Source organism: Conger conger, chromosome 2 (genome assembly GCF_963514075.1).
Source record: "Conger conger chromosome 2, fConCon1.1, whole genome shotgun sequence".
NCBI lineage: Eukaryota > Metazoa > Chordata > Actinopteri > Anguilliformes > Congridae > Conger > Conger conger.
Genome location: NC_083761.1, coordinates 57,920,294 through 57,944,448, shown reverse-complemented (window position 1 = coordinate 57,944,448; position 24,155 = coordinate 57,920,294). Strand labels below are relative to the sequence as shown.

The 24,155-nt window shown below is 43.0% G+C and overlaps 1 protein-coding gene across 2 annotated transcripts in view; it reads left to right on the top strand.

Moving 5' to 3' along the window:
- Positions 1-24,155, top strand: part of llgl1 (LLGL scribble cell polarity complex component 1) — a 59,545-nt gene that overhangs the window by 19,369 nt on the left and 16,021 nt on the right. The window contains exons 3-16 of one of the 2 annotated variants that reach the window (XM_061232626.1): positions 1,036-1,117; positions 3,742-3,872; positions 3,996-4,142; positions 9,892-10,054; positions 10,877-11,012; positions 12,033-12,087; positions 12,590-12,744; positions 12,876-13,093; positions 14,144-14,211; positions 14,541-14,694; positions 17,231-17,335; positions 17,650-17,942; positions 20,673-20,826; positions 22,779-22,932. In XM_061232626.1, the coding sequence (XP_061088610.1) occupies positions 1,036-1,117; positions 3,742-3,872; positions 3,996-4,142; positions 9,892-10,054; positions 10,877-11,012; positions 12,033-12,087; positions 12,590-12,744; positions 12,876-13,093; positions 14,144-14,211; positions 14,541-14,694; positions 17,231-17,335; positions 17,650-17,942; positions 20,673-20,826; positions 22,779-22,932 (2,015 nt within the window). Of the gene's footprint in view, positions 1-1,035; positions 1,118-3,741; positions 3,873-3,995; positions 4,143-9,891; positions 10,055-10,876; positions 11,013-12,032; positions 12,088-12,589; positions 12,745-12,875; positions 13,094-14,143; positions 14,212-14,540; positions 14,695-17,230; positions 17,336-17,621; positions 17,943-20,672; positions 20,827-22,778; positions 22,933-24,155 lie in introns of those variants that run through there. The other variant, XM_061232627.1, reaches the window with a different exon arrangement.

Sequence of the window (24,155 nt, the reverse complement as noted above, 5' to 3'; positions counted from 1 at the left end):
CAGTGATTATAAATGTAATTAGAAACACTTCATCCTCTTATTCATGGTTCTGTTCATTTCCTTCACAGTATGGATTCCGAAAGGTACTGTTGTCTGCATTAGTCTGTAGGACACAAAAGGAGCAAATTTAAGAACTGAATCTTTATTTTCACTGTGAAATAGTCTGGGCTTCAAAGCCTTGTTTTTGCAGTTTGTACCATAAATCTTGAACGTGGTGCATCAAGGGAAATCTGTCTTTTATGGCGGAGGATTAAAAGGTTATCGCTTTGCAGGAAAACACATCTGTAATTTCAAACCACAGTGCAGTTTGCAGTTGTTTGTGTTAAAAGGCTTTAAAGGAAAAATCTCCTAAAATGGAAAGCAAGAATGTGTGAAGTCCATAATCAACCCATTATATGATGAAAATGGATATAATGGCTTGTTGCAACAGTTTGGAGTATATAGACACTTTGTATGTAAGTACTTTGTGTTTAAGATGAATATCTTCTCTACACTGCAATTATCTACTTATTTCAGTTTTGTTATGAAACCATTTTATGTAATCCCCTAAAGAAGCTTGCGTCCCTCTGAAGAACAGTTACGGAAGTGTCCTTTTGTACTGCTCTGCTTGCTTGATAACACGCTAATGGAAGTTACACCTTCCTAAACAACATGTGGGATCGAATCTAGCTTTGGTTTCAAAGTGACTAACAATACTTACCATAATATTGCCCATTTCCTTCAAGCTGCTTGAGTCTTTCCCAATGATCGTCTATAGGAATGTTGAGCAGGCAATAAAACGAACGTTAAATTGGTCTTCACAACGTGCCTGCCAAAAAAATATTGTTAATGTGGGATTCCCTACCCTCCCACCCAAGCACGCAGTGATGCATCTCCTGCTGTTGTGTTGCTTGTGTAGGTAGTGGGATGGTGGACACTGCTGGTCTGCCAGGTAAGGAAGGGTCTGTGAACACAGTGAAGTGATGGTGATGCTGAATGTCTTTTACTGTCCACATCCTCCGCTTTCTGTCCGTTTCCTTGACCATGCTTCCTCAGATATGGGGCCCCTGGTGTTGAATTCACAGGTCTGCACAAAGACACAGCCACTGTCACACAGATCCACTTCCTGCCAGGGCAGGTAAGGGCGCTTCTTGCTTCAACAATGGAATGGTTTCCTCTGGAATTACAGGGTTGGTTGATGGTCTTCAGCATATGAGGATCTAACCGCTATTACAACAAAAGTTTCTCAAGGATTTTCAGTTTTGTTATTAGAACAAACTTTTCCGATTGAATTTCCCGTTGAATAGCTGAACTTCCAGAACTTGTTTTTTGTTTTTGTTTTGCTTAGCTTGTTGCAATTGTTACTTTGTAGTATAGTACATTGCATTACATTTATTTGCAGACTCTTTTATCCAAAATGACGTACGTTAAGTGCATACCATGGGTCATAGTACTACAGAACACAGATTGGATTAGGTACGATTTGCATAAAGTCTCTGTCTACTGCCATGCACATTATATCTAGTTCACATGGTGAATGTAGGCGATTGGCTGTTACGCTATGGTATATCAGACCAGAAGCAAAGCATAAAGCTCATTAAAATGGAAAGATTTAAATGCTATCTTTTACCTTAATAACCTTTATCACTTGCAGCACAGAAACAATTGTTGTTATAATCGTTTTTAATGTATTAGTAAATGCAATTTACATTAATGCCCGCTTTTGGCCTCACATAACAGTTGTCTACACCTGACATGGAGTACCTCAGGGGTGGGTTCTAACCAACTGGGCTGCTCAGCAAAATTGCATTTAAATGCTAATATGTGTTCAATAATTTATGGGCCACATATCCACAGTGTTGATACGGTGCACCTACTACAGTGCCTTCAGACAGTTTCCACCACAATCTTTTTTTTAAGTTTTGCTGTGTTACACAGTTAAATTAAACAAAGTGTTTAAATATTCAGAATCGTATTCAAATTTTAAAATCTTAAAAATATTTCAATACGTATTCACCCTTTCTATTAACAGCCATAGCGGGGCCATGTGTATTCCATTTTATTGAGTTCACTTTCAATATGTTAATGAGGTCCACCTATGTTAATTTGCATGATTGCTGAATTAATATAATCAACTTCAGTGAAGCTTTACAATTGAAACCACAGATCAGATCAGTCTTGCACTAATGAAGACCACGGTGCCTGTAATTTTGAGATGACGTTGTTAGGAGGAACAAAGCTGGGGTATAAATATTGCACAATACTGATACTACCAAGATGGCTGGCCTTCAAAACTGAGCATCCAGAGAAGAAGGACAATTGTCAGAGCGGTGAACAGTTACAACATTGGGCTCAGAAGAGAGAAACTGTCCAGAGATCAGCAATTTGGCCAACACTTCTCACATTTGGCTCTGAAAAAGGCCAATTCTATGTCATATCTGGAATTTGCCAGAAGCCATGTGGCACACCCTGAGACCATCTGGGAGAAGGTTTAGTGCTGTGATGAGTCTAACGCTGATTTCTAGCCTGAAAGCATGACCCAAAGTTGTGGTCTCACCCAGGTAACGCCAACCCTGCATGATGACGGCAGTGTCATGGTATGGGCCTGCCTTTCAGCAGGAGGGACTGGGAATCTTGTTTCTGTCAAAGGACAGATTGAGATATACAGAGCCTGTTTCAGTCCACTAGGCATGTGTATCTGTATCCTCTAATGGCCCAGCCAAAGCCCCGTAAATCTTTTAATATCTGTCATAATACCTCAATTTCAGTCATGCTGCTCTTTCTAACTTCGGAGAGTTAATGTCATGGAGTAATGGGTAATTTTGGAATAAAAATATATCAGGTGTAGGGTTTATTTTTTATTTTTTGGTAAGGACAGGGGTTGGGGCTTGCAGGTGGTATTTTAATGCATTACGGTTTTAAGGGATAAGAGGACAAAGCATGGAGTGAATACTTTTTGAAGGCGCTGTATATGGAGCCAAATGCCTGTATTTTATTTGATAGCATAAGAACATGTGTTTTGGCTCTGTGGTCGTTATACTACATTGGCAATGTGAAGCCTTGGATAGCAGTGGCTTTTACGTTTTTAGATAAAACTTGTATTTTGCTTTAACAGATCATAGTATTAAACTCTGTAAATTATACAGTGAGTTCTTCACTGAAGTCACGAACACTGTGGTAATTTGAAAACAATTTGCAATTATAATGACGACTTTGTTAAAGGCACCAAATGTTGATGCTACTGCTGTGAGATATTAAAATTTGTAATTGGCTGTAAGCTTTTTGTTCTGCCCTGTCTGTTGCTTTTCTTTGTTTACGTTGACAACTTCTATTTGGCCATGTGTGCTTGCATACAATTCAGATCGGTTCATGTCAGCTGTAGTTCATTTGACGAGAGAGTAATTAATTTAACAATTTGCAAAAAGGAACTCTTCAGAGTAGGTCAATATTTATTTGATTGGCTTCATTGCCAGGGGTGTATTGTCACTTTTTATTTTATGCACTGGTATCTGGTATGCAGGGACCGCATCATTGAAAATAACAGATCATATTCAATCTCCTCTTGTTGGGACCCCATTAAAAAGGTGTCGGACAGCTTAGTGTGGGAATGGAATGGGCAGCTATGTAGCTGATGAGAGGGGCAGTGATGGTACTGTAGGACACTGATTGTGTGTGTGTGTGTGTGTGTGTGTGTGTGTGTGTGTGTGTGTGTGTGTGTGTGTGTGTGTGTGTGTGTGTGTGTGTGTGTGTGTTCGCTCGCAGGGCCGCTTGCTCTCCCTGCTGGATGATAACACTCTGCACTTATGGGAGATGAGCCCCAAAGAGGGCAGCTCACACCTGGAGGAGCTCTGCAGCTTCACCCTGCCTGGGCGGCCAGGCATCGAGAGCGCCAGGTGAGCCCTCCTACCGACCTGCCCTGCCCTGTCCACCCCCTGGGCCCAGGGCTTCCGCATCTTCCCCGCATCTTCCCCGCATCGGGTTGGCCTGGTTTTGAGCGCGGTGTTCATCTTTCACAGTGCCACCCGGGTGACTGTACTTCTCCTGAAGATGGGCTGTGACCTGTTGTGCCTGGGCACAGAGGGAGGGGGTATCCACTTCCTGGAGCTGCCCAGCCTGACCCTGATGGAGACCAAATCTCTACTGCAGGATGAGATCATTCAGAGGTGAGTGTTGGAGGTGCCATGTCGCTGTATTGACCTGCTGGTCTCAGTGGAGCTGAATTGTCACACAGCCAATATTATGGATTCTTGGCTGCCTTGCAAAACTCTGCTTGTGGGCAAAGGGGAGGATTTTATTTCACTTTGTGACTTTGACAATACAAAGAAACCGCATTTGTTTACACAGTGGAATGACAAAATGTTTGCTGTTATTCATATTCATAAAAGATTGCTTTCATCGGTTGAGGCTTCTTAAACTTGAATGCAGTGTCAGGTATACATTCTATTATTGCAGAAACCAAAACGTATTGTTGGAAAATCTGCAAGGCCTTTGAACTTTTTTGTTTTGGTTTTCCTTTCAAGATTATAAACAGTATATAGAACCTCTTTTCACTATGATAATTGATTAAGATTTCAACTTAACTATGAGCCTTTCAACTCAATTCGGCCCAATTGTGCATCCATTGACACGCTTGTGGAAAGCTTATAGCTTTGACTTGGGTCTTATTCACCAAAATGTTTGTTCTAGATGCATTGTTTTCCATGAAGGTATTGAGAGAAGATTTCAGTGCAATCAGGTGACAAAAGGAGCACTGTAATGTAGGCATAGCGAATTTTAGCGGAGTCTCTAAACGGGAGACAGTGAGCCCGGCTCTGTATTGAGATGCCTGTCCTTGCTGCTGGCTGGTGTCCTCACAGCCTGGCACTGATGTGTACTGAATCCCAGAGCGTCACATCCTGCAGGGTTCAGGATGTCAGATTTGTCTATGCAGGTGCACTTGTGTGTGCCGCGGGTCTCTAGAGCAGAGCCGCGTCATTGACAGGCTCCCAGAAAGGACAGCTTGCCGCTCTCATAATAAAGCGGCATAAATTCCTATTATTTTATCAGCTATGATTTCATTGCTCAGCATGTCACTAGTTGGCATAACAATATTCAGATGGACTTTGATGATAGCGGCTAGCTGTAGAGAGCACTGTTGTGGTTTCTTTAAAAAATTAGCCACGCAACTCTAAAAGTTTCCTACATCAGATTTCTCATGCAGTGGAAAATTCTGAGATGCAAAGAGCATTGGTGCTTCGAGCTGTTTGTGGATGCTTTCAGCATGTTGCTTTTCAGCTCTGTTTCAAGCAGTTTTATTTTGATTTCTCCAGTGCTACAAGAGTAGGCCAACCGTGAAAGGCCCTGTGTTTCTCTCTCTTTGCATGGAGGATTTTGGCTGCTCAAAATAACCTAAAGCAAGAAAAATGCTTAATTTGGAATTTGTGGGCTTAGTTTGTTAAAATGAGAGGAATTTTCTTTTTGCCACTTTTAGCTGAGCTTTACCCTAAAGTGTGGGGGCCTGCATGTGGAGGAGGAGATTAGTGCAGGAAAGCCATTTCTGTACAGACTGGAGCCCGTCCAGACAGGGAGAGCGATGGAAGGATGAGACCTGTGGGAGGATACCCAAGGATTATACCACTGCGACTGCAAAGAAAACGTTTTTTGCTGAATGAGTCTCTTTCCTTTGCTTTGCTTTATCTGAATGATTTCCGGTGCGCATTGCAGCCCTACAGGAAGTCGCTTTTCTACTTCTGAAGCTTTCGGACGAGGAAGGAAGCAGTTATAAAAATGCATTGCTTGTCATTTCTTTAAAGTTTGTGTTGCTCTCTGTACAGGTCAAATTTATATTGCACGGATGTGTCATGTTGGGTCAAATAATTCAGGCGCCCGATAGCCTAGATATCACGTGTGTTTGCAGGCAATGATGCCCATGACTGTCTAAAAGAGCCACAAGCACATTCTGAAGGGATGTGTAAAATGTATATGGATTTTGGGATACGTTTATTATTATTATTATTATCTTCCCTAGTTGCTGCTGCCTTTCTCTGTCAGCTTGACAGCTCAGATTCACAGAAGACAAATGACCAGGCAAGCAGCCTCCTCCCCCGGCTGCTTTTCCCAGCGGTGACATTGGAGTGGATATGAGCAGCGCACTGGTGTCATTACTTCCCTGATCTCTGCAGACAGACGGTGACTAGCACATGATCCATATATATCCACAGGAGATGTGGAGAGTGTCTGCAGTCCCAGGAGAGGGACAGTAATCCTTCACCGGGTTTGTCACGTCTTCCACCTTGCCCTGATCGGCTTCTTAAGCAACCATCCGAACAGGGCGGCCTGTAGCGTGGTGGTTAAGGTACAGGGCTGGGACGCACAAGGTTTGATCCCTGGTGTAGCCACAATAAGATCTGCACAGCCGTTGGGCCCTTGAGCAAGGCCCTTAACCCTGCATTGCTCCAGGAGAGGATAGTCTCCTGCTTAGCCTAATCAACTGTACGTCGCTCTGAATAAGAGCGTCTGCCAAATGCCATTAATGTAATGTAATGTAATGAACAGGGAGACTGAAGTGGATGGATTTGAGTCGGGGCTCCCAGCGGTAATGCTTATTTTGCGACGAGCTCCTTTGCTATACGGGTTCTTTATGTTCAGGTTAATGAAGCCGGCGAGAAGCTCTTAATACTCTCCGCTCCTGCCCCCGCTCTCGCCCCCGCTCTCGCCCCCGCTCTCTCCGTGTCGGGGTGTGTTGTGGGCGGAGCGTGTCTCACAGTGGCCTCAGCCCGCTTTGATCTCGGGGGATCAAACGTCCTCACGCGCTGTGGCCTCTGTCCCTCTCACACCTCCAGCTGCGTCTGTCCCTCCCCCAGGAGGGCCTTCTGTCCCACCGAGTCACGCAGTTCACACTTTATTGGGGGAAAGGTTACTATCAGTGTTTTTGGGGTTTGTCTTGTTCGCTTTGGCGTACATCCTCGTAAGTGCTGAATTGTGTATGCTGTCCGTTGTAAAAGGCATTCTCTACCTGACCTCGTTTAAGGAGGCACAGGAATAAGTGAATTCATCGGTTTCCTGTCAATGATCACTGGTGCTTTGTCAGCACCACTCGGGCACATACACTGTTTATCTCTCCCTTTACACTCAGTGAGCGCTTTAGGTATTTGTTAGACCTATTGGTCTTCTCCTGCTGTAGCCTATCCACTTAGAGGTTTGACATGTCATGTGTAAGTCACTTAGTTCACATTTCTTCCCCATTCTGACATTTGGTCTGAACCTTTTGACCATATCTGCTTGCTTTTATGCATTTAGTGGCTGCCACATGATTGGCTAATTCAATATTTTCATTAACAGGCTAGTGTGCAGGTTTAGCTAATACAGTGTATATACTCAGCTGGGACACTCACTTTTAGACTAATTTCCAACTTGCTGTGGACCGCTGTGTGGAATAACATTTCTGCTCAGACTGCTTGGGTCTCCTGGTAGTCCCATGGTAACATGAGACATTGGTCAGGTTTTGAACTATTGGAGATACTTAAGCTTTTGATCCATACAACTGTATCTGCTGTTTGATACTACAGTACTGCAGTAATTATACACTTTGTATGGCAGATGAGTATTTGCTGTATATGTGGGTAGAAAAAATACTGCTATTAAGTTTTCCGGACTTTGCAGTTATTGCCATGGTTGTTACAGCACCAATTAAACTGACTGCTTAGCCTGTAGCCCCCATTTAAAGGGTCTGTTAAAGGCGGCAAATTACAGCTTTTACCATGCCGTGACACTGGCGTAGCGTGGCTGTCTGTAATGGCAGGTTTCTCTTGCCGTTGTGACGAACCCGTACACTGCTCATTAAATGACCTTGCTCAGGAGAGTGAGCCTGTTAATAAGCGCGTGTCAGCTGAAAACCTATATTAACCAAAAAGCTTTTGTACCAGCTGTCAAAGTCCCTGCTCTGCTAAGTGCGGCTAAAAGAAGCACTTGGGCATAATAGTACGTGGTTTACTGGCTCGGTTCTGGATATTTGCAGGATGGCGGTATCCATTCAAGCACTCTTAAAAGGGAATAATATAAGTTGAATCAACAGTACATACGGTCAGAAAGCAGTTGTAATGCTTTCTGAATGTCAGCATAATTATATACTTTATTTATTTATTCTACATTTCTGAAATGTTACATGCTGCTCTGTTTTGTCAGCAGGTCTATGGAAAAGGAATGTTTCTTATTAAGCTGTATGCCATGGGATATCAGCTGTCAACAATAAGGAAAGGATTGAAATGGCTAAATTTAACCAAAATGGTTTTCCCCCATTTAAAGTGAGGTGAAATGAGCTGTGATATTGGTAGTTTGAATCCCCCCCCCCATGTAGAATTTTTGCCGCTCACGGCTAGTTGCACCTCACCTGGAGACCAGTCACTGAAACCCCATCGCATTCCTCCTGCTTTGTGCTTCCCCCTGCCCCCACATGGGCGCACCTCATCCCTGCGCGATAAACGCGCAGCGCATTCCAGCCTTTGGAAACGCTCCACGGCTCCAGATTACCCTCCGCCACGCTCCGATGTGCCCCCACATTCTTCCGCAGGATATGGTGCTTGGCACCGCCGCCTCATATGCAATTCAATTTCGCGCTAGTGCCGAATTCCTTTCCGACGCTACATGTCGTTGCTTTCGAGCTGAAGTTCATATCTGGTTCTGATGAATGTCTCTCTCAAGAGCAAGCTGCGTAGTGCTGGGCCAGAATCAATTTGGACACGCAAACTCTCGTCCGCCCGTATCCTTTCCTGAATGTGACCTTTGTGATTGTGGGCTCGGTACGCCCCCCTCAGAACCAGGGGACTCGACTCAATGCAGAGTAATGATTATAATTTGTATTCTGGTGGGCTTTGCCAAACAGCTGAGTACACACTCTACTGCGTGCATCTGGCCAGGAAGTGATCTCAAAGCATCCCTATGCTCAGTCTGAGCCATTATCTCTGATGCCTGGGCTTCAGCGTTCTGGACAAGGGTGCATTCAAACTGCACTGCACTCAACTTTTGGATTATTCATGGGAGGATGTTTACGGATGGTATTTGTCACACTTTTGTCGCAATTTGGCATCGCTCTTCTGAGAGATGGTTGCTATTTGGAAGGGCGGTCTGGATCGACAGGTCCGGCATTGACAATTATTCAGACTATGAAAGGAAAATATTCTCTTTTTTTTTTTTTGTACACCTTCAGTGTCTCTGTTAAATTGTTCATCAAATTGTCAATCATCCTTGCTTTATTTTTTGTTCTGCATCTTATATTTAATTGGTTCAGGCTATTCAAAGTCCCATGGCAAAGTGCTTAATTTTGTGTTGGAACCAAGTGAATAAAAAGGGGAAATGCCAATGGTTTGCTATACCAAGCATCAGTGGATGATTTTTACACTGTTAATATGTACTGAGTTAATATGTACTGAGTGCTGTGAAGTGCATCCATACAGTCACTTTCCCAATGGTTTAACTGCTCCGCCCTTTTAGTGTAATGGCAGCCTTTACTTGTGTAAAGGTGTCACACAAGGTGTGTCCCACCTACAGATAAAATATCCTTTTTGCAATGTATTTGCTAGTTGGGATGTTGCGTTGTCCATGTTCCATGCTTGTTAAATATAATGTACGAGATGCTATATGCTATGTGCGGAGTTGTGTGTGCTATATGTGTTGCTTGATGCATATCGATGCTATATGTGTATGCCTATTTGTTGCTATGTATGCGTTTATATCATGACTCATGACCCATGAGTCACGAGTCCCTCATGTTTTCCCCTCCACCTGCCCAGGGACAACAGCTGTGAATTAGCCCTAATAGCTGAATCTGGCACATTTCACATTGTGTTTATTAATGTGACCTGTCCCTACTTTTAAATAAATAAATTAATAAATGGGGGGAAAAATTTATCCTTCTCTGCTTCTCTATCCTTTCAGCCTGCCAGAGGACTACAAGTGTGGGAAATCTCTGGGACCCGTGGAGTCACTACAGGAACACCCGCGGTGTCCTGACAAAGTTCTCATTGGCTACAGCCGAGGCTTGGTGGTCCTATGGGACCGGAGCACCCGGCAGGTGCTCAGCCTCTTTTTGGGGAATCAGGTGTGTGGTCTTGCTGCATCCCTGCATTCTCCATGCATTGTGTGTGTGTGTGTGTGTGCGCGCGCTACACAGGTACACACACAGGTTAAGTGGGGACCAAACAGTGCAGCTGCTGCAGTTGTAGTTGGTCGGTTACATCATGAGCGACATGCTGCTTGAATGACAAGGTTTCCCTCCAGTCTGCTCCTGAGCACGCTGTACAGAATTTGACTGAAGTGTTTACCACAGCTTTTTCTGTAGCATTTTTATTTTTTACAATGGCTGTCAACTTTCATGCTGTTCTGCTGTCTCAGGGGGTGGCAGACGGGCAGATGCTGAGAAATGGAGTACTATTTATGCCTTATTATGCTGTTTTTATGAAGAGCGTTTCATTTTAGTCGATACAAGTTATGTTGATTAGAAATGCTTCATATTATATCAGATTATATATATTTTTTTTTCTGGTATACTCAGTACTGAGGACTTGTCTTCTCAAGCAGGGGTGGGTGCGACCCTTGGCCAAAGCATATAGGCATAGAGCTTCGAATAAAATCTGTAAATGTTAAAGAAATTAAGCAAGCAATGGAAATCTTTAAATTCAAGGGTTACTTTAGAGGTTAAGTAAAGACATGCATTTAAATTTAAGTAAAGCATTACAAATGGATTCATATAATCAGTTAATGCATTTAAGTTTGCAGTCTAATGTGATAATTAGTAAATGTGAAAGACAGTAAATGTTGTATTTGTCTTTTAGCATAGTTTCTTATCTTTTTTTGGTCTAGACGCAGCCAATTCTGACATGCTGTGTATGTGCGTTATTGCCTTGTGCATTTGGGCTTTCAGCAGTTGGAAAGCCTGTCATGGGAGCGCAGTGGCAAGACTTTCGTCAGCTCCCACAGTGACGGGGGATACATGGCGTGGGCAGTTAACAGCAGCAACCCCCGCACTCCGCAGCCAATCACGTCCATCATACCGTACGGTGAGCACCTGCACCAGCTGTGCTCAGTGCATAACCGCTGAGATACAGAACATTCTAGCGATGGACTACAGCACGCAAATGTGACTACATGTCTGTTGCAGAGCAATAAGAAAGATGGTCACAACTTCGTATGATGTAGATTATTTATGAAGCTTACTAAATTTGTTATGCAGTACATCATTCTGTATTTGTACAAACATGGCTTAGAGCATTTTTTTCTAAATGGGGTTTCGCCTTCTGAAACTGCTGAAGATTTACTGAGGTTCAATTCACTACACATGTTTTTATGCTTCATGGTGATTTTCAGAGCATAGAAATTATTCTCAAATTGAAAGTTGTTCCATGGTCATGGGTATAGACATTTGAGTTTCCAGAGGGTAGGATATTTTCAGTAAGAATTGTAGTTTTCCTCTGACAATTTATGAGTCCTATGACAAAACTGATGCATGTGAACAGGCAGATTCTACATGAGTCATAGTTCATGTGATTTAGGGGAAGTCCATTAGTTGTTCCATGAAGCAGACTGAATGGATTTATGATGGGGGGGGGGGGGCAAAGCCAGGGTCATTTGGAAGGAAAAGAGTCAAATGCAACAGCAGGGATTGTGTAGAAGATGGCACAGACTATGAAATTGAGTTATAACATTTTTAAACCTCTAAAATGTCCCTCAAAAACTGACAAGCAAACATAAGTAAATGGATGACCTTCTTAGGGAGCTTAAATTCTCATTCATTTGTCTTAAATTGTATATAACATGTAATTATCTGTTCATGCTGTTTATGCACTTGCGTATCATTTGAAAGAACGTCGTGTTAAATCTCATCCTCGGTTCCTTAAGAATATAAATAAAAGTTAAGTGTTTTCACAACTAGGTGTTGTAGTAATGGCACGCTTTTCCTGTCTGTTTGAATTTGTGACAACACTTACTTAACAGCAGAATAGTGTGCCAGTGTCCCTGGGCTGGCCAGGAAATTGGCCTGTTTGAGCATCTGCCTGAAAATTCCCCTTTCTTTTTCTCAGGCCCTTTCCCCTGCAAAGCAATTAACAAGATCCTGTGGAGGACGACAGAATTAGGGTAAGTATCAGTTTGCGTAATACCAGACAGAAAATTACTAAAGTGGACCGTTTTGTTGAAAGATCTCTTTCTTCGTTTTCTCTTTGTGATCATATAAAGCTCCGCTTAATTCATACAATGTTAACCATAATGGTGCTGGAAATGTTATATTGTCCATCTGCCTAAAAACAAATAACACAAACCTCAGTAGTCACCCAAAACCAAATATATATTTAATTTCAAAGTTTTTAAAAAACGTAATGGGGTTACACATTCATAGGATACATGTGCACAGACCAGCTGGGCAACATCAAACTCAGTTTCACTGTTTGACCTGGACATTGAAGGACACAAGGGTTGAATGCAGACTCTGTCCTCTTGACTGTTTCAGAGCTCCCTTCATACTGTTCAGTGTTGAGTGCAGGGTGTTGGGCTGAACTCTTCTTGATTATTCCGGAGCCCCATGCATACTGTTCAGTGTTGAGTGTAGGGTGTTGGGCTGAACTCTTCTTGACCATTCCAGAGCTCCCTTCGTACTGTTCAGCGGAGGCATGCCCAGGGCCAGCTATGGGGACAGACACTGTGTGACCGTGCTGCAGGAGAAGACTCAAGTCACTCTGGACTTCACGTCTCGTGTTATTGACTTCTTCACCATCCACTGCACAGACAGCGAAGAGGGTGAGTGAGCTTTCATATTATTGTCCAGTACAGGAACATCTTCCTGTTGGACTAAAGCTGGTGGTTTGGCACTAGGTTGGTGTAGAGGTGTTTAGTGGTTATTTTTGGACACCTGTGAATTGTCTTCTCAGAGTTTGACAACCCCACTGCCTTGGTGGTCCTGTTGGAAGAAGAGCTTGTTGTGATTGACCTCCTGACCACTGGATGGCCCACCATCCCATCTCCATACCTCGCTCCACTGCACTCCTCTGCCATCACCTGCTCTTGTCACATTTCCAATGTGCCACCCAAGCTGTGGGACAGGGTGATAAGCGCTGGGCAGCACCAGAACCAACCACAGACCCACATGGTACGAATTCTTAGTCAAGGCAATTATGACCCTGTGATTTGAAAGCTGAAATTGATCTACTTCTCACTCTGCCAAAAACTTTAGTGGGACTCCAGACCACAAGCTGCCACTCAGTGGCCCAAGTTTACTGATAGAGCTACCCTGTTTGCTCCAATCTGGTCAATAACTCTCTTCTACCAGATCTTCCTGTCTGTGCCTCTTGGCTTCTTGCTTTTCTAAAGTACTTCTGTTCAACTTGTATGCAGACTAACAAAATATTTGCTATGCATGTCCTACTCTGTCTCCTTTCACTGGCAACCAGTTGTGGTTTGCTAATATTGGTTCTGAGTATGAAGTGTCAACAGAGGCAGCTACGCCTTATCTACAGGCTACATCAAATGCTACATCCATTAATGTTTCCCTCTCAGTGTGACGCTTGTGTGGATTTATACAGTTTGTACAATTTCTATATTACAACACTTCCTGTAATGTTGCTTGCCATTGATTGCTTTATACTCAATGTTTTTATTTATCTAACCATATTATACACACCATCGTGTGAATCACTGGATAAAATCATCGACTACATAAATAATGTAAATGTCCAAGCCCAAACCATGTTAGGTGACCGCTAAAAAGGGTGCCTGGAGTAACTGCAGTGTAGGCTTAATGTGTACTCTTCCTGGTTCATGGCTTTATTGCACAAATATTAAGAAACACATTTCTAGGTCCCATGATGTCTCCACACATAGCTATAATATGATTACAGCACCAGGCAGGTATTATTAGTTTGAGTTGAATACATTTCTACACATGAGCTACTGTCGTTATTTGACAAAAAGAAATATTTCTGAGACCCGATAACATAAAGAAAGGTTTCTTAATATGAGCTTGTGTCTGTACCATTCTGTGAAGTCGAGATGCAAAGACAAAGTGTTTCAGCTATCAAGTCAGTGTTTTTACAGTGTAGTGTGTGTTTTCCTATCTACATGGCTTGAGAGCTTGTAGATAAAAGTAAAATAATAATGAATGTAGTCAATATTTGATGTCACTCTTCCCTTCATATTTTAGAAGTGGCCAATTAATGGGGGGAAGAATCTGGCCCCGGATCCTAAACAGAAAGGACTGCTGCTAACTGGGTAAGGATGTGTGACATGCAGTGTGATGTGGTGAATTGGGAGCTGAGAAGCTGTTCTAATGGAAGAAAAACTCGCCTCATTGCTGATACGACTGAAAGAACAGTAGTTCACTATTGTATGGTTTTGCCTTTTCGAAGACTGCAGGAAACATTTCTTAAATGGAAGTTATTGGGCTTCTCTTTAAATAGAGCAAAGGAGGGTGTTTTGGCCAAAAAACATGACTGAAATCCATAGATGGACTGATTCCTCTCCTAACAAAGCATGCCAAAATAATTAGTTCTGCCCTGGGGTGAGATCAACACTGTGGTTTGTTTTCCTTATCCATTCAGACATGAGGATGGCACTGTACGCTTCTGGGATGCGTCTGGGGTCTCCCTCAAACCTCTGTACAAATTGAGCACCGCCAACATCTTCCAGACAGACTGTGACCATAATGACAGCCTCGGACAAGCAGGAGAGGAGGAGTGGCCTCCCTTCAGGAAGGTGAGAACCAGCCAGCCGTGGAATTATTGTGACAACCATGCACTGGATTAAGAAATGCTGTGAACGACTTCAAATTGTGTCATTAACTAAATGGCTGCATTCACTCATTGGCCATTTAAAAGGTATTCATTTGTATTATTTGGCTCATAAAGCTACTGTTCTTCCAACACAAATCCGTTTACAAGCCTTCTGTCACACTTGCTTGGTTCATATTCCAGAATATGATTCTAGAAGTCTTGACAGGTGCAAGTCCTGTTACAGGCCTTAGGGTCCTATTGTATCCCTTTTCTCTTTCCTACTTTTCTTCCCACCACTGCTCATGCCTACCTCCTTAAAAGAAACCAGACTATGTTTTGGCACAGTGCTCTCAAACATATGGGATTCTCGCTAGAATATTCGCCCTGTTTTCCTCTCTAATTAAAAGCAGACCGTCTGTCTGTTGAATGAGACGCTCTGTTTGCATCTGCAGAAGATGAAACGCTGTCCTGCTGTGGATCGCCTTCCTGCACATTCCACCATTTTATTACATGGGGTTAAAATGCATTCCTTTCTATTGTTTTCAGCCATCTTTCCAAATAAGTAACAGGAAGTTCAGAAGGGGGCAACGGGTGGAACAATATTAGGCTACCTGATTAATACATATTGTGCATCTATAATTGCATATGGGAATAATTGAATGCTTCATTGTATTGCATTGTAAGACAGATGGTGCTGTTTCTAAACGCATACTATGCAGGATTTCTCGATCCTGTGTTTGAGACGGAACGTGTAAAGGCCCGGACACACCAAACTGACGGTCGGCCACGGAGCGCCGACAAAGATCGCCTCGCATCGATACGCGTCGTTAATGTTGGCTGTGCCGAACACACCGCAACGACGGTCCGCCGACGGCCGAGTTGCACGTACGTTCTGCGCCTGCGTGAGAGGTAATAACTCTCCACACCAGCAGGTGACGATAGTCTGTATTTGTCTTTCAAAAAATGGAAACAGGAAGACCGGGGAATGCGTTTGCATTGCGTTGGACCTAGAAGCAGCCATTGTCTCGCTCACAACAAACAGTTTGCAGCAATTTCCTTGTTCTCTCTCTATTTAGTAATACTAATTGAAAATTATGTCTGGTAGTGATAGTAACTTTGGAATGGCTTGCTTTCGTCGCTTCCGTTTCTCTTCTCGTGCACTGATTCGCTAGCTGGACAGCCAATCAGAGAGCTCTCTCTCATCGACGGCTCCGGCCCTCCAGCCCTCCAAACGCGTGCGGGACACACCGGAAAGACTTGGCCGACAGGGCGCCACCGACGTCCGACGGCCGACCGTCGGTTCGGTGTGTCCGGGCCTTAAGGTCCGTTCTCAACCCCGCCTCTCCGTTGCAGACGACCATGTGCCGTGATACTGTAGCAATGAGCTAAGAAAAAGAAACCGCTCTGATATTCGTAAAACATCGGCTTTAGTAGTCGCTTTCCACACAGGATAGTTAGCTAGCTATTTACCTACGTTACTCGTTGTGTATGTGTTGGCTAACTTTAGCTAAACGTTGGCTGGTGGTGACGATAGCCACTGATGCCAGTGCTAACACCAGTGGATTTCAGTCGGCTCTCTAGCCTGCCGGCACAATTCCGTAACATAAACACACATACTCACGAACGCAGAAATTAATTGTCACTTTTATTTTTCAGACATCTCAAGTCTTCTGAAAGTCTTGGAGTCTTTTGGATTTAGGCATGAGCTCCCTGCCCGGGAGTGGAAATAAGCCACTAGAATCTCCCGCAAATATAAGCAGTTATTTAGCAGTTAAATATAACGTTAGTTCTGTGCAGTGGGACCCAGCTATCATGGCCAGCCACACTGAATTTAGTTAGCTGCCGCGTTATTAGCTAGCTGTGTAATATTACCGAAAGCTGGCTACCCATTTCAATGGTTAGCCACCAATCTCGCAAACCTAGCTCACCACTGTAGCAGCCAATCATCGCCTCTTGCCCCACTCCTCCTTCTGTTGGATCATAGAGCATATGTTCAGTGTAAGTAGTGTTCACATGCTTTTCAGATAGTCAGCACAGAAATACAAATGGCCACGTCCAGAAAAAGCCAGAGGAGTTTTGAGAATAACAATACAAGTAGACAAGCAAAGGTATTGGGCAGAAGTGAACACAGACATAGGTTGCCCGTGTATCATAATAATGACTGAGCATGTCTGTTTTATAATATTTTCAAGAAAATCCTGCCTAGTATGCCTTTAAGTCCATTGACTTAACTTAATTCTGTTACATTTGTGTGTGTGTAGTACTCTAGTTAAGTAAATAATATTGTAGCTGTCCTGAGCACAAAGGCACTTATCAGAAGATGATTATATACTGACTGTGAGAGAGAGAAAGAGAGACGGGAAATGTTAAATATTTAAGTGCAATCTTCCTCTGCTCAGTGCCGTTTTGATATGGAAATTGGATGCAGCTGATATCGTGTGTCTGAGCCTGGTGAGATTCCGAATTTTATTATTCCCCCAGCTGGCTGCCCAATGCGTTACACCCCTTTATTTTCCTAGGTGGGGTGTTTTGACCCATACAGCGATGATCCCAGGCTGGGAATACAGAAGATTTCTTTGTGCAAATACAGTGGGAAGTTGGTGGTTGCAGGAACTGCAGGCCAGGTAAGATACTGAGGTAATTGTTGTCTTGCTGAAGCCAAGCACCAAGTAGTTATCCCATCATAGAAAAACTGAACAGGCTATACTATTCAATGCAGTTTTCACTTTGACCAATCTACAGTTCACACAGCTCATGGCATGGCTTACACAGCAGAACTTTGTTATTAAGGTTATGGCATACTGCAGTATCTACAGTATATTAGTCCAGTACCCCCAAGCATTTCTGACGAATAATTAACAATTCAATCTTAGGTCTGTACTTAGTAGTAAGATGTCTCTTTGCTCTCAGATGGGAATCCTCTCTGCTCCCTCTGCAGGTCCTGGTGATGGACCTGAGTGAGGACAAGTCAGAGCACACCATCAATGTGGCCACTCTGGACCTCCTACAAGACAGGGAGGGCTTTACCTGGAAGGGTCACGACCGCCTGGCCCCTAAAAACGGACCAATAAGCTTTGCGCCTGGCTTCCACCCTGTCATCCTGGTGCAGTGTATGCCACCGGCAGCGGTCACCGCAGTAACCCTGCACGCCGAGTGGAATCTCATCGCGTTTGGCACCAGCCACGGCTTTGGCCTGTTCGACTACCACCGCCGCAGCCCTGTCCTGGCAAGGTAACCCCTTGCATTCAGGGACTGTCTCCCCCAGCCCTGCACTCTCATACAATCTCCCTGCAAGGTCTGTTCACTAGCTGGAGAGAAGGGAGTCTTGGGGAATCTTGCATATGGAAACCATTGTAAAATGGTTTGCAGTGTTGGTTCTACTTCGATTTATTCTGCTCTCAGATGCAATTATTTAACTTCTTTGACATGACCGTGATGTCAGGGATTCTTTCTCACACTGTAAAAACACATGCATTTTTACAGTGCCCATAAATTATTTACAACGTTGATTAAGATCAGCAAAAAGGACGACACAATATATAATATAAAAAGATGCAATCAAATTTATTGGAATTTGTAGGCTGATACTTGATAAATTACATAAACTAAAGACAAATAAGGCAGCAGGCCCCAATGGCATATTTCCAATGGTACTCTCATTTAAGTTAAGTGAGAATTTTTAAACCACAGACGGTCTTTAAAAACTGGAGAAATATCGGATGACTGGCAATAAGGTAGTATAATACCAATACATAAGATTTGGGACCATACTGATCTAGTAAACTACAGGCCTGTCAGTCTTTACATTGCATCACATGTAAAGTAATGGAATCTATCATTAAAGACAAACTGGAATTATTTATTGCACATAATAACTTTCTAAGGGATAGTCAACATGGTTTTCATAAGGGTAGGTCATGCCTGACAAATCCTTTGGCATTCTTTGAGGACACTACCAAGTGTTTGATGTTAGCAGCGCTTATGATATTCTATATTTAGATCTCCAAAAGCATTTGATAAGGTACCGCATGACAAACTCTTGTCAGTAGGAATTACAGGAGCCATTTCAGAGTGGGTTTGGAACTGGGTGGCCTGTAGCGTAGTGGTTAAGGTAAATGACTGGGACACGCAAGGTCGGTGGTTCTAATCCCGGTGTAGCCACAATAAGATCCGCACAGCCGTTGGGCCGTTGAGCAAGGCCCTTAACCCTGCATTGCTCCAGGGGAGGATTGTCTCCTACTTAGTCTAATGAACTGTACGTCGCTCTGGATAAGAGCGTCTGCCAAATGCCAATAATGTAATGTAATAGAACACAGAGTATCTGAGCAGGGTATTGTGGGAAGTGGAGTCCCACAGGGTTGAGTGCTGGGGCCACTGCTCTTCCTCATTTACATAAATGACCTTGACCGAGACATTGAAAGTAATTTAGTTAAATTCGCAGATGATATAAAACTTGGAGGTTTAGCTTACAGTTTGGAATCTGCTAAAGTAATCCAGGAAGATTTAAACAGAATCCAGAAGTTGGTGGAAACCTAGCAAATGAAATTCAACTAAAATAAAATTCTATATGTGGGAAATAAATTTATATTTTTTTGTCTTGGTCTTCTGCTGTTGTAGCCTATCCACTTAGAGGTTTGACACATTGTGTGTTCAGTGACACTCTTCTGCATTCCACTGTTGTAATATGTGATTAAATCTTTGCATTAACAAGCTGGTGTACAGGTTTACCTAATAAAGTGTTGACTGAGTAAATGTACAGTTCACTGAACTTTCTACACTCTCTGTTTGCAAGGATCACTACTGCATTGGCCTCTATAGGGTTTTATGGCCTTTGCAAAACCGCAATTTTGTGGTCAGCCAGCCATTTTACGGTTTGCTTTCTAGATATGCTGGGGATCATTGTCTTGCTTGAAAGGTCCATTTGCATTTAAGTTTTAGCTTCCTGGTGGAGGAAACCAGGTTTCTGGCCAAAATACTCTTGCTGGGGTTCATTATTCCATATAGTTTTAACAAGAGCCCTATACTAGTAGTTGTAAAAAAAAAAAACTAAAAAAAACAATGGACATCAACGATCCACTGCTATATTTTACAATACAGTAGGTATGGCATTCTTTTCAGCAATCCTTCAGAAGCCAAACCCACAGCTGGTGTGTGACAAAAAAGCTAAATTTGTCTCCTCATCATAACGCCCGGTTCCAATTGAGGTTCCAGTGTCATTTGGCAAACTCCTGATGCATATTTTTGTTGATTGCCCTCAATAGAGGTTTTTTTTTTTTTTGGAAACCCTTCCTTGTATGTAAGCATAGAGATGGTGTCTGTGGCCCTTAAACAGGGCTGTTCCTCCAAATGTCAGGAGACTGTTACAAATACAGCAATTCAGGGGCCACAGACACCATCCTAACGCCCGGTGTTGTCTTTGTTCTGTGATTTCTTATATAATTTTTCCGACGCCAGCTAACCAACAGTTGCTGCGCCCACTGTAATTTATTTTAAAATGTTTGCTGAGATATGGTGGCCTGTTTTGTTTGGGATAACCATTGAACTACCTACAAAATAGATCTTGAACTTTTAATTTTAAGTTTTGTGTTGTGGCCGGTGTGGAGAGTTTCAACATGACATATTAGTGTCCTCTATTTTTACATCCCAGTGAAACAGGAAGCCAAGCTAGTTCCCTAAGAAGGTTAATTTAAAAAGTAGCATGTACATATGGTTTTGTTGATTTTTTAAAAAATAATTATTTGTGGTTCATGTGGATCATATGTTTTTTGAAAGAAGTACTTGTGAAAATATTTATCTCTGACAAATTGTATTGGTGTTAAAAAGAAAGACATACATTTCCCGTTTTGAGCACACAGTATAGCTCATTACAACCTGTATCAAAGTTGTGAGTACTATAATGTATGGTTGAGGGCAGTATTAGGCTGACTGGGTGTTGTGTTGTGCTTTGCTGACTTGTTCCAGATGCACACTGCACCCCAATGACTCGCTGGCCATGGAAGGGCCCCTGTCAAGGGTCAAGTCATTGAAGAAGTCTCTGCGCCAGTCCTTCAGAAGAATCCGGAAGAGCAGAGTTTCTGGCAAGAAGCGAGTAGTGGTGAACAGTCCAACCAGCAAAGTGAGTTTCCAGTACCGTAGGAAGGGTTCCATTTAGATGCCAAATACAGCCTTCCATTTTACACTTGCACAGTTCTTTGTATCAAAACTTTGTATCAAAAAAATAATTATTTGATCCCTTGCTGATTTTGCAGGTTTGCCCACTTACAAAGAATGGAACTGTGTAGAATTTTAATCATAGGTACATTTTAACATTGAGAGACAGAATATCACAAAATAATCCCAATAACAACATCATATAAATTTTATAAATTTATTATCGTATTTTTGCATGAAATAAGTATTTGATCCCCTACCAATCAGCAATAATTCTGGCTCCCACAGACCAGTTAGTTTTCCATTAAGAAGCACTCCTAATCTCAACTCATTACCCAAAAAACCTGTGTCAACTCGTTGCATCATTATGTAGCTGTATGAAAGACGCCTGTCCACACAATCAATCAGATTCCAACGTTTCCACCATGGGCAAGACAAAGGAGCTGTCTAAGGACATCAGGGACAAAATTGTAGACCTGCACAATGCTGGGATGGGCTACAAGAAAATAAGTAAGCAGCTTGGTGAGAAGTTAACAACTGTTGGAGCAGTTATTAGAAAATGGAAGAAACACAAAGTCACCGCCAATCTCCCTCGGTCTGGGGCTCCACACAAGATCTCGCCTCGTGGGATATCAATGATCATGAGAAAGGTCAGGGGATCAGCCCAGTACTACACAGGAGGAGCTTGTTAATGACCTGAAGGCAGTTGGGACCACAGTCACGAAGAGAACCATCAGTAACACACTACACCGTGAAGGATTAAAATCCTGCTGCGCGCACAAGGTTCCTCTGCTGAAAAAGGCACATGTACAGGCCCGTCTGAAGTTTGCCAAAGAACACCTGGATGATCCAGAGGAGGCTTGGGAGATGGGAGAAAAAAAAGAAAAAAAAAGAGCCCCTTGTCCTTATCTTTGTTGTACAGGTAGCAGTTGAAATTGTACTTACCTCTAGGGTCTTTCAGCGAACTTATCCCTGGTTATGGGTATGCACTTTGTTGTACGTCGCTCTGGATAAGAGCGTCTGCCAAATGCCAATAATGTAATGTAATGTAAATGGTGATGTGGTCAGATGAGACCAAAATAGAGCTATTTGGCATCAACTCAACTCGCCGTGTTTGGAGGAAGAGAAATGCTGAGAACAACCCCAATAACACCATCCCCACTGTGAAGCATGGAGGTGGAAACCTTATGCTTTGGGGGTGTTTCTCAGCTAAGGGGACAGGACGACTTCACCGTATCGAGGGGAGGATGAATGGGGCCATGTACCAGGAAATTTGGGGCGACAACCCCCTTCCCTCAGTGAGAGCACTGAAAATGGGTCGTGGATGGGTCTTCCAACATGACAATGACCCAAAACATATGGCCAAGGCAACAAAGGAGTGGCTCAAAAAGAAGCATATTAGGGTCCTGGAGTGTCCTAGCCAGTCTCCAGACCTAAATCCCATCAAATCTGTGGAGGGAGCTGAAGCTTCGAGTTGCCAAGCGACAGCCTCGGAACCTTAAGGATTTGGAGAGGATCTGCAAAGAGGAGTGGACCAAAATCCCTCCCAAGATCTGTGCAAACCTGGTGAAGAACTACAACAAACGTCTGACCTCTGTGCTTGCCAACAAAGGTTTCTCCACCAAGTATTAAGTCCTATTGTTCTATGGATCAAATACTTATTTCATGTGAAAATATGATATAAAATGTATATGATGTTGTTATTGTGGATTATTTTGTGATATTCTGTCTCTCAATGTACCTATGATTAAAATTCTACACAGTTCCATTCTTTGTAAGTGGGCAATCCTGCAAAATCAGCAAGGGATCAAATAATTATTGCTCCCACTGTATTTGTATGATAAGTATTTGGTTTCAGAGAGCTGAAGAAGAGCTGTTTTGGCAGGGTATGAGGGTGATGCCGGTCTTCTCTGTCAGGTGCAGGAGGCCAATGCCCAGCTGGCAGAGCAGGCGGGTCCTCATGATGTGGAGATGGCGCCAGTGCAGAGGCGGATCGAGCCCCGCTCCGCTGACGACTCTCTCTCTGGAGTGGTGCGCTGTCTATGCTTCGCCGACACGTACCTTAGAGACGGTAAGACCACGAATCGCCATCCAGTCTCCTTTAGATTACACAGTATGACGGGGTTCTAATTACTTACTGGTAATTTTTATGTTGAAAAGATATGCTTAAATATATGCTCTGTGTACATAAAGGTTAGAAGAGAGCTGTAGTCCTTTGCCTTACTGTATGTTTTACCTATCTTGAATTTTTCATAATAATCTCACGGCACATCATATTCAAACTAGGCCCAAAGCAGAATGCTTCAATGGGTATGTGTCAATGGATACCCTTGGTTTGCTTTGTACTGGGATTGATTTTGATCATATCGGCCTGTGGAACTTGAATATGGTGCAGTTATTTTTCCGCACACTTGCTGTGGCACAGAGCGTTCCTTTTGTGGACTCGAGCATTGGCAGGGGTTCTCTCTCTGCTTTACTCCTGTGGACTTAAGGGCCAATGAACGAATCAAACCCCAGACCACCACTGCAGACTAAACATACTGCACTATATTCTCTTCTCTGCTAATTTTAAACAATGTGGTAGTTATTATAATTCAGTTTTGGAAGCCTTGTGTATTTTCTCATTCCTGGCTCACTAGCCGACTGTGTGGGAGGGTCTCAGGCCTTGGTGTGAAAACTGCCTGCATTCTGGGCAGTTCACACTGCTGCCTGTACAATTGTGTAGCCAAAAAATTATTTTTATGATTCAATTTAGCAAAAACTGGATGAGCCAGTATACAGAACACACTCCTAAAGCTCTGGTGTTTTGGGATCAATGGGAGGTTATATCTCCCTGTGAAGTTAGTTTTTCTCCAGTGCTCTCTAGTTTCATGTTCCATGGGAAAAGTAATGTGGAAAGCGTTTTGTGGCTTCATTGCAAAACACTGTCTTGAATGAAGTATTGTTTAAACTTGATGAGCTACACATTACAGGTAGTTCTTGCACTTCTGGGAGTAACATTCTGGGAATAAATACTGTAGAATATAATTATATAGATGAGATCTGGCTTTCCGCTAAGGACAACAGTTACAGTTAGATGGCTTTGTTTTTGACTAGAGCCTGACCTCAAACTGTGTATAAGAATAACAATAAATTAGGTACATTTAAACCACTACTCGATGCACTGTACATTGTACACTATGCAGTAGAAAGCCAAGCTCAAGGTACACAAGAGTTCAGTCCCAAATATACAGAATTGGGTCTTTCCATCTTAGCCACACAGATCGGCATGCTATCGTATTAGCGGTGCACTGC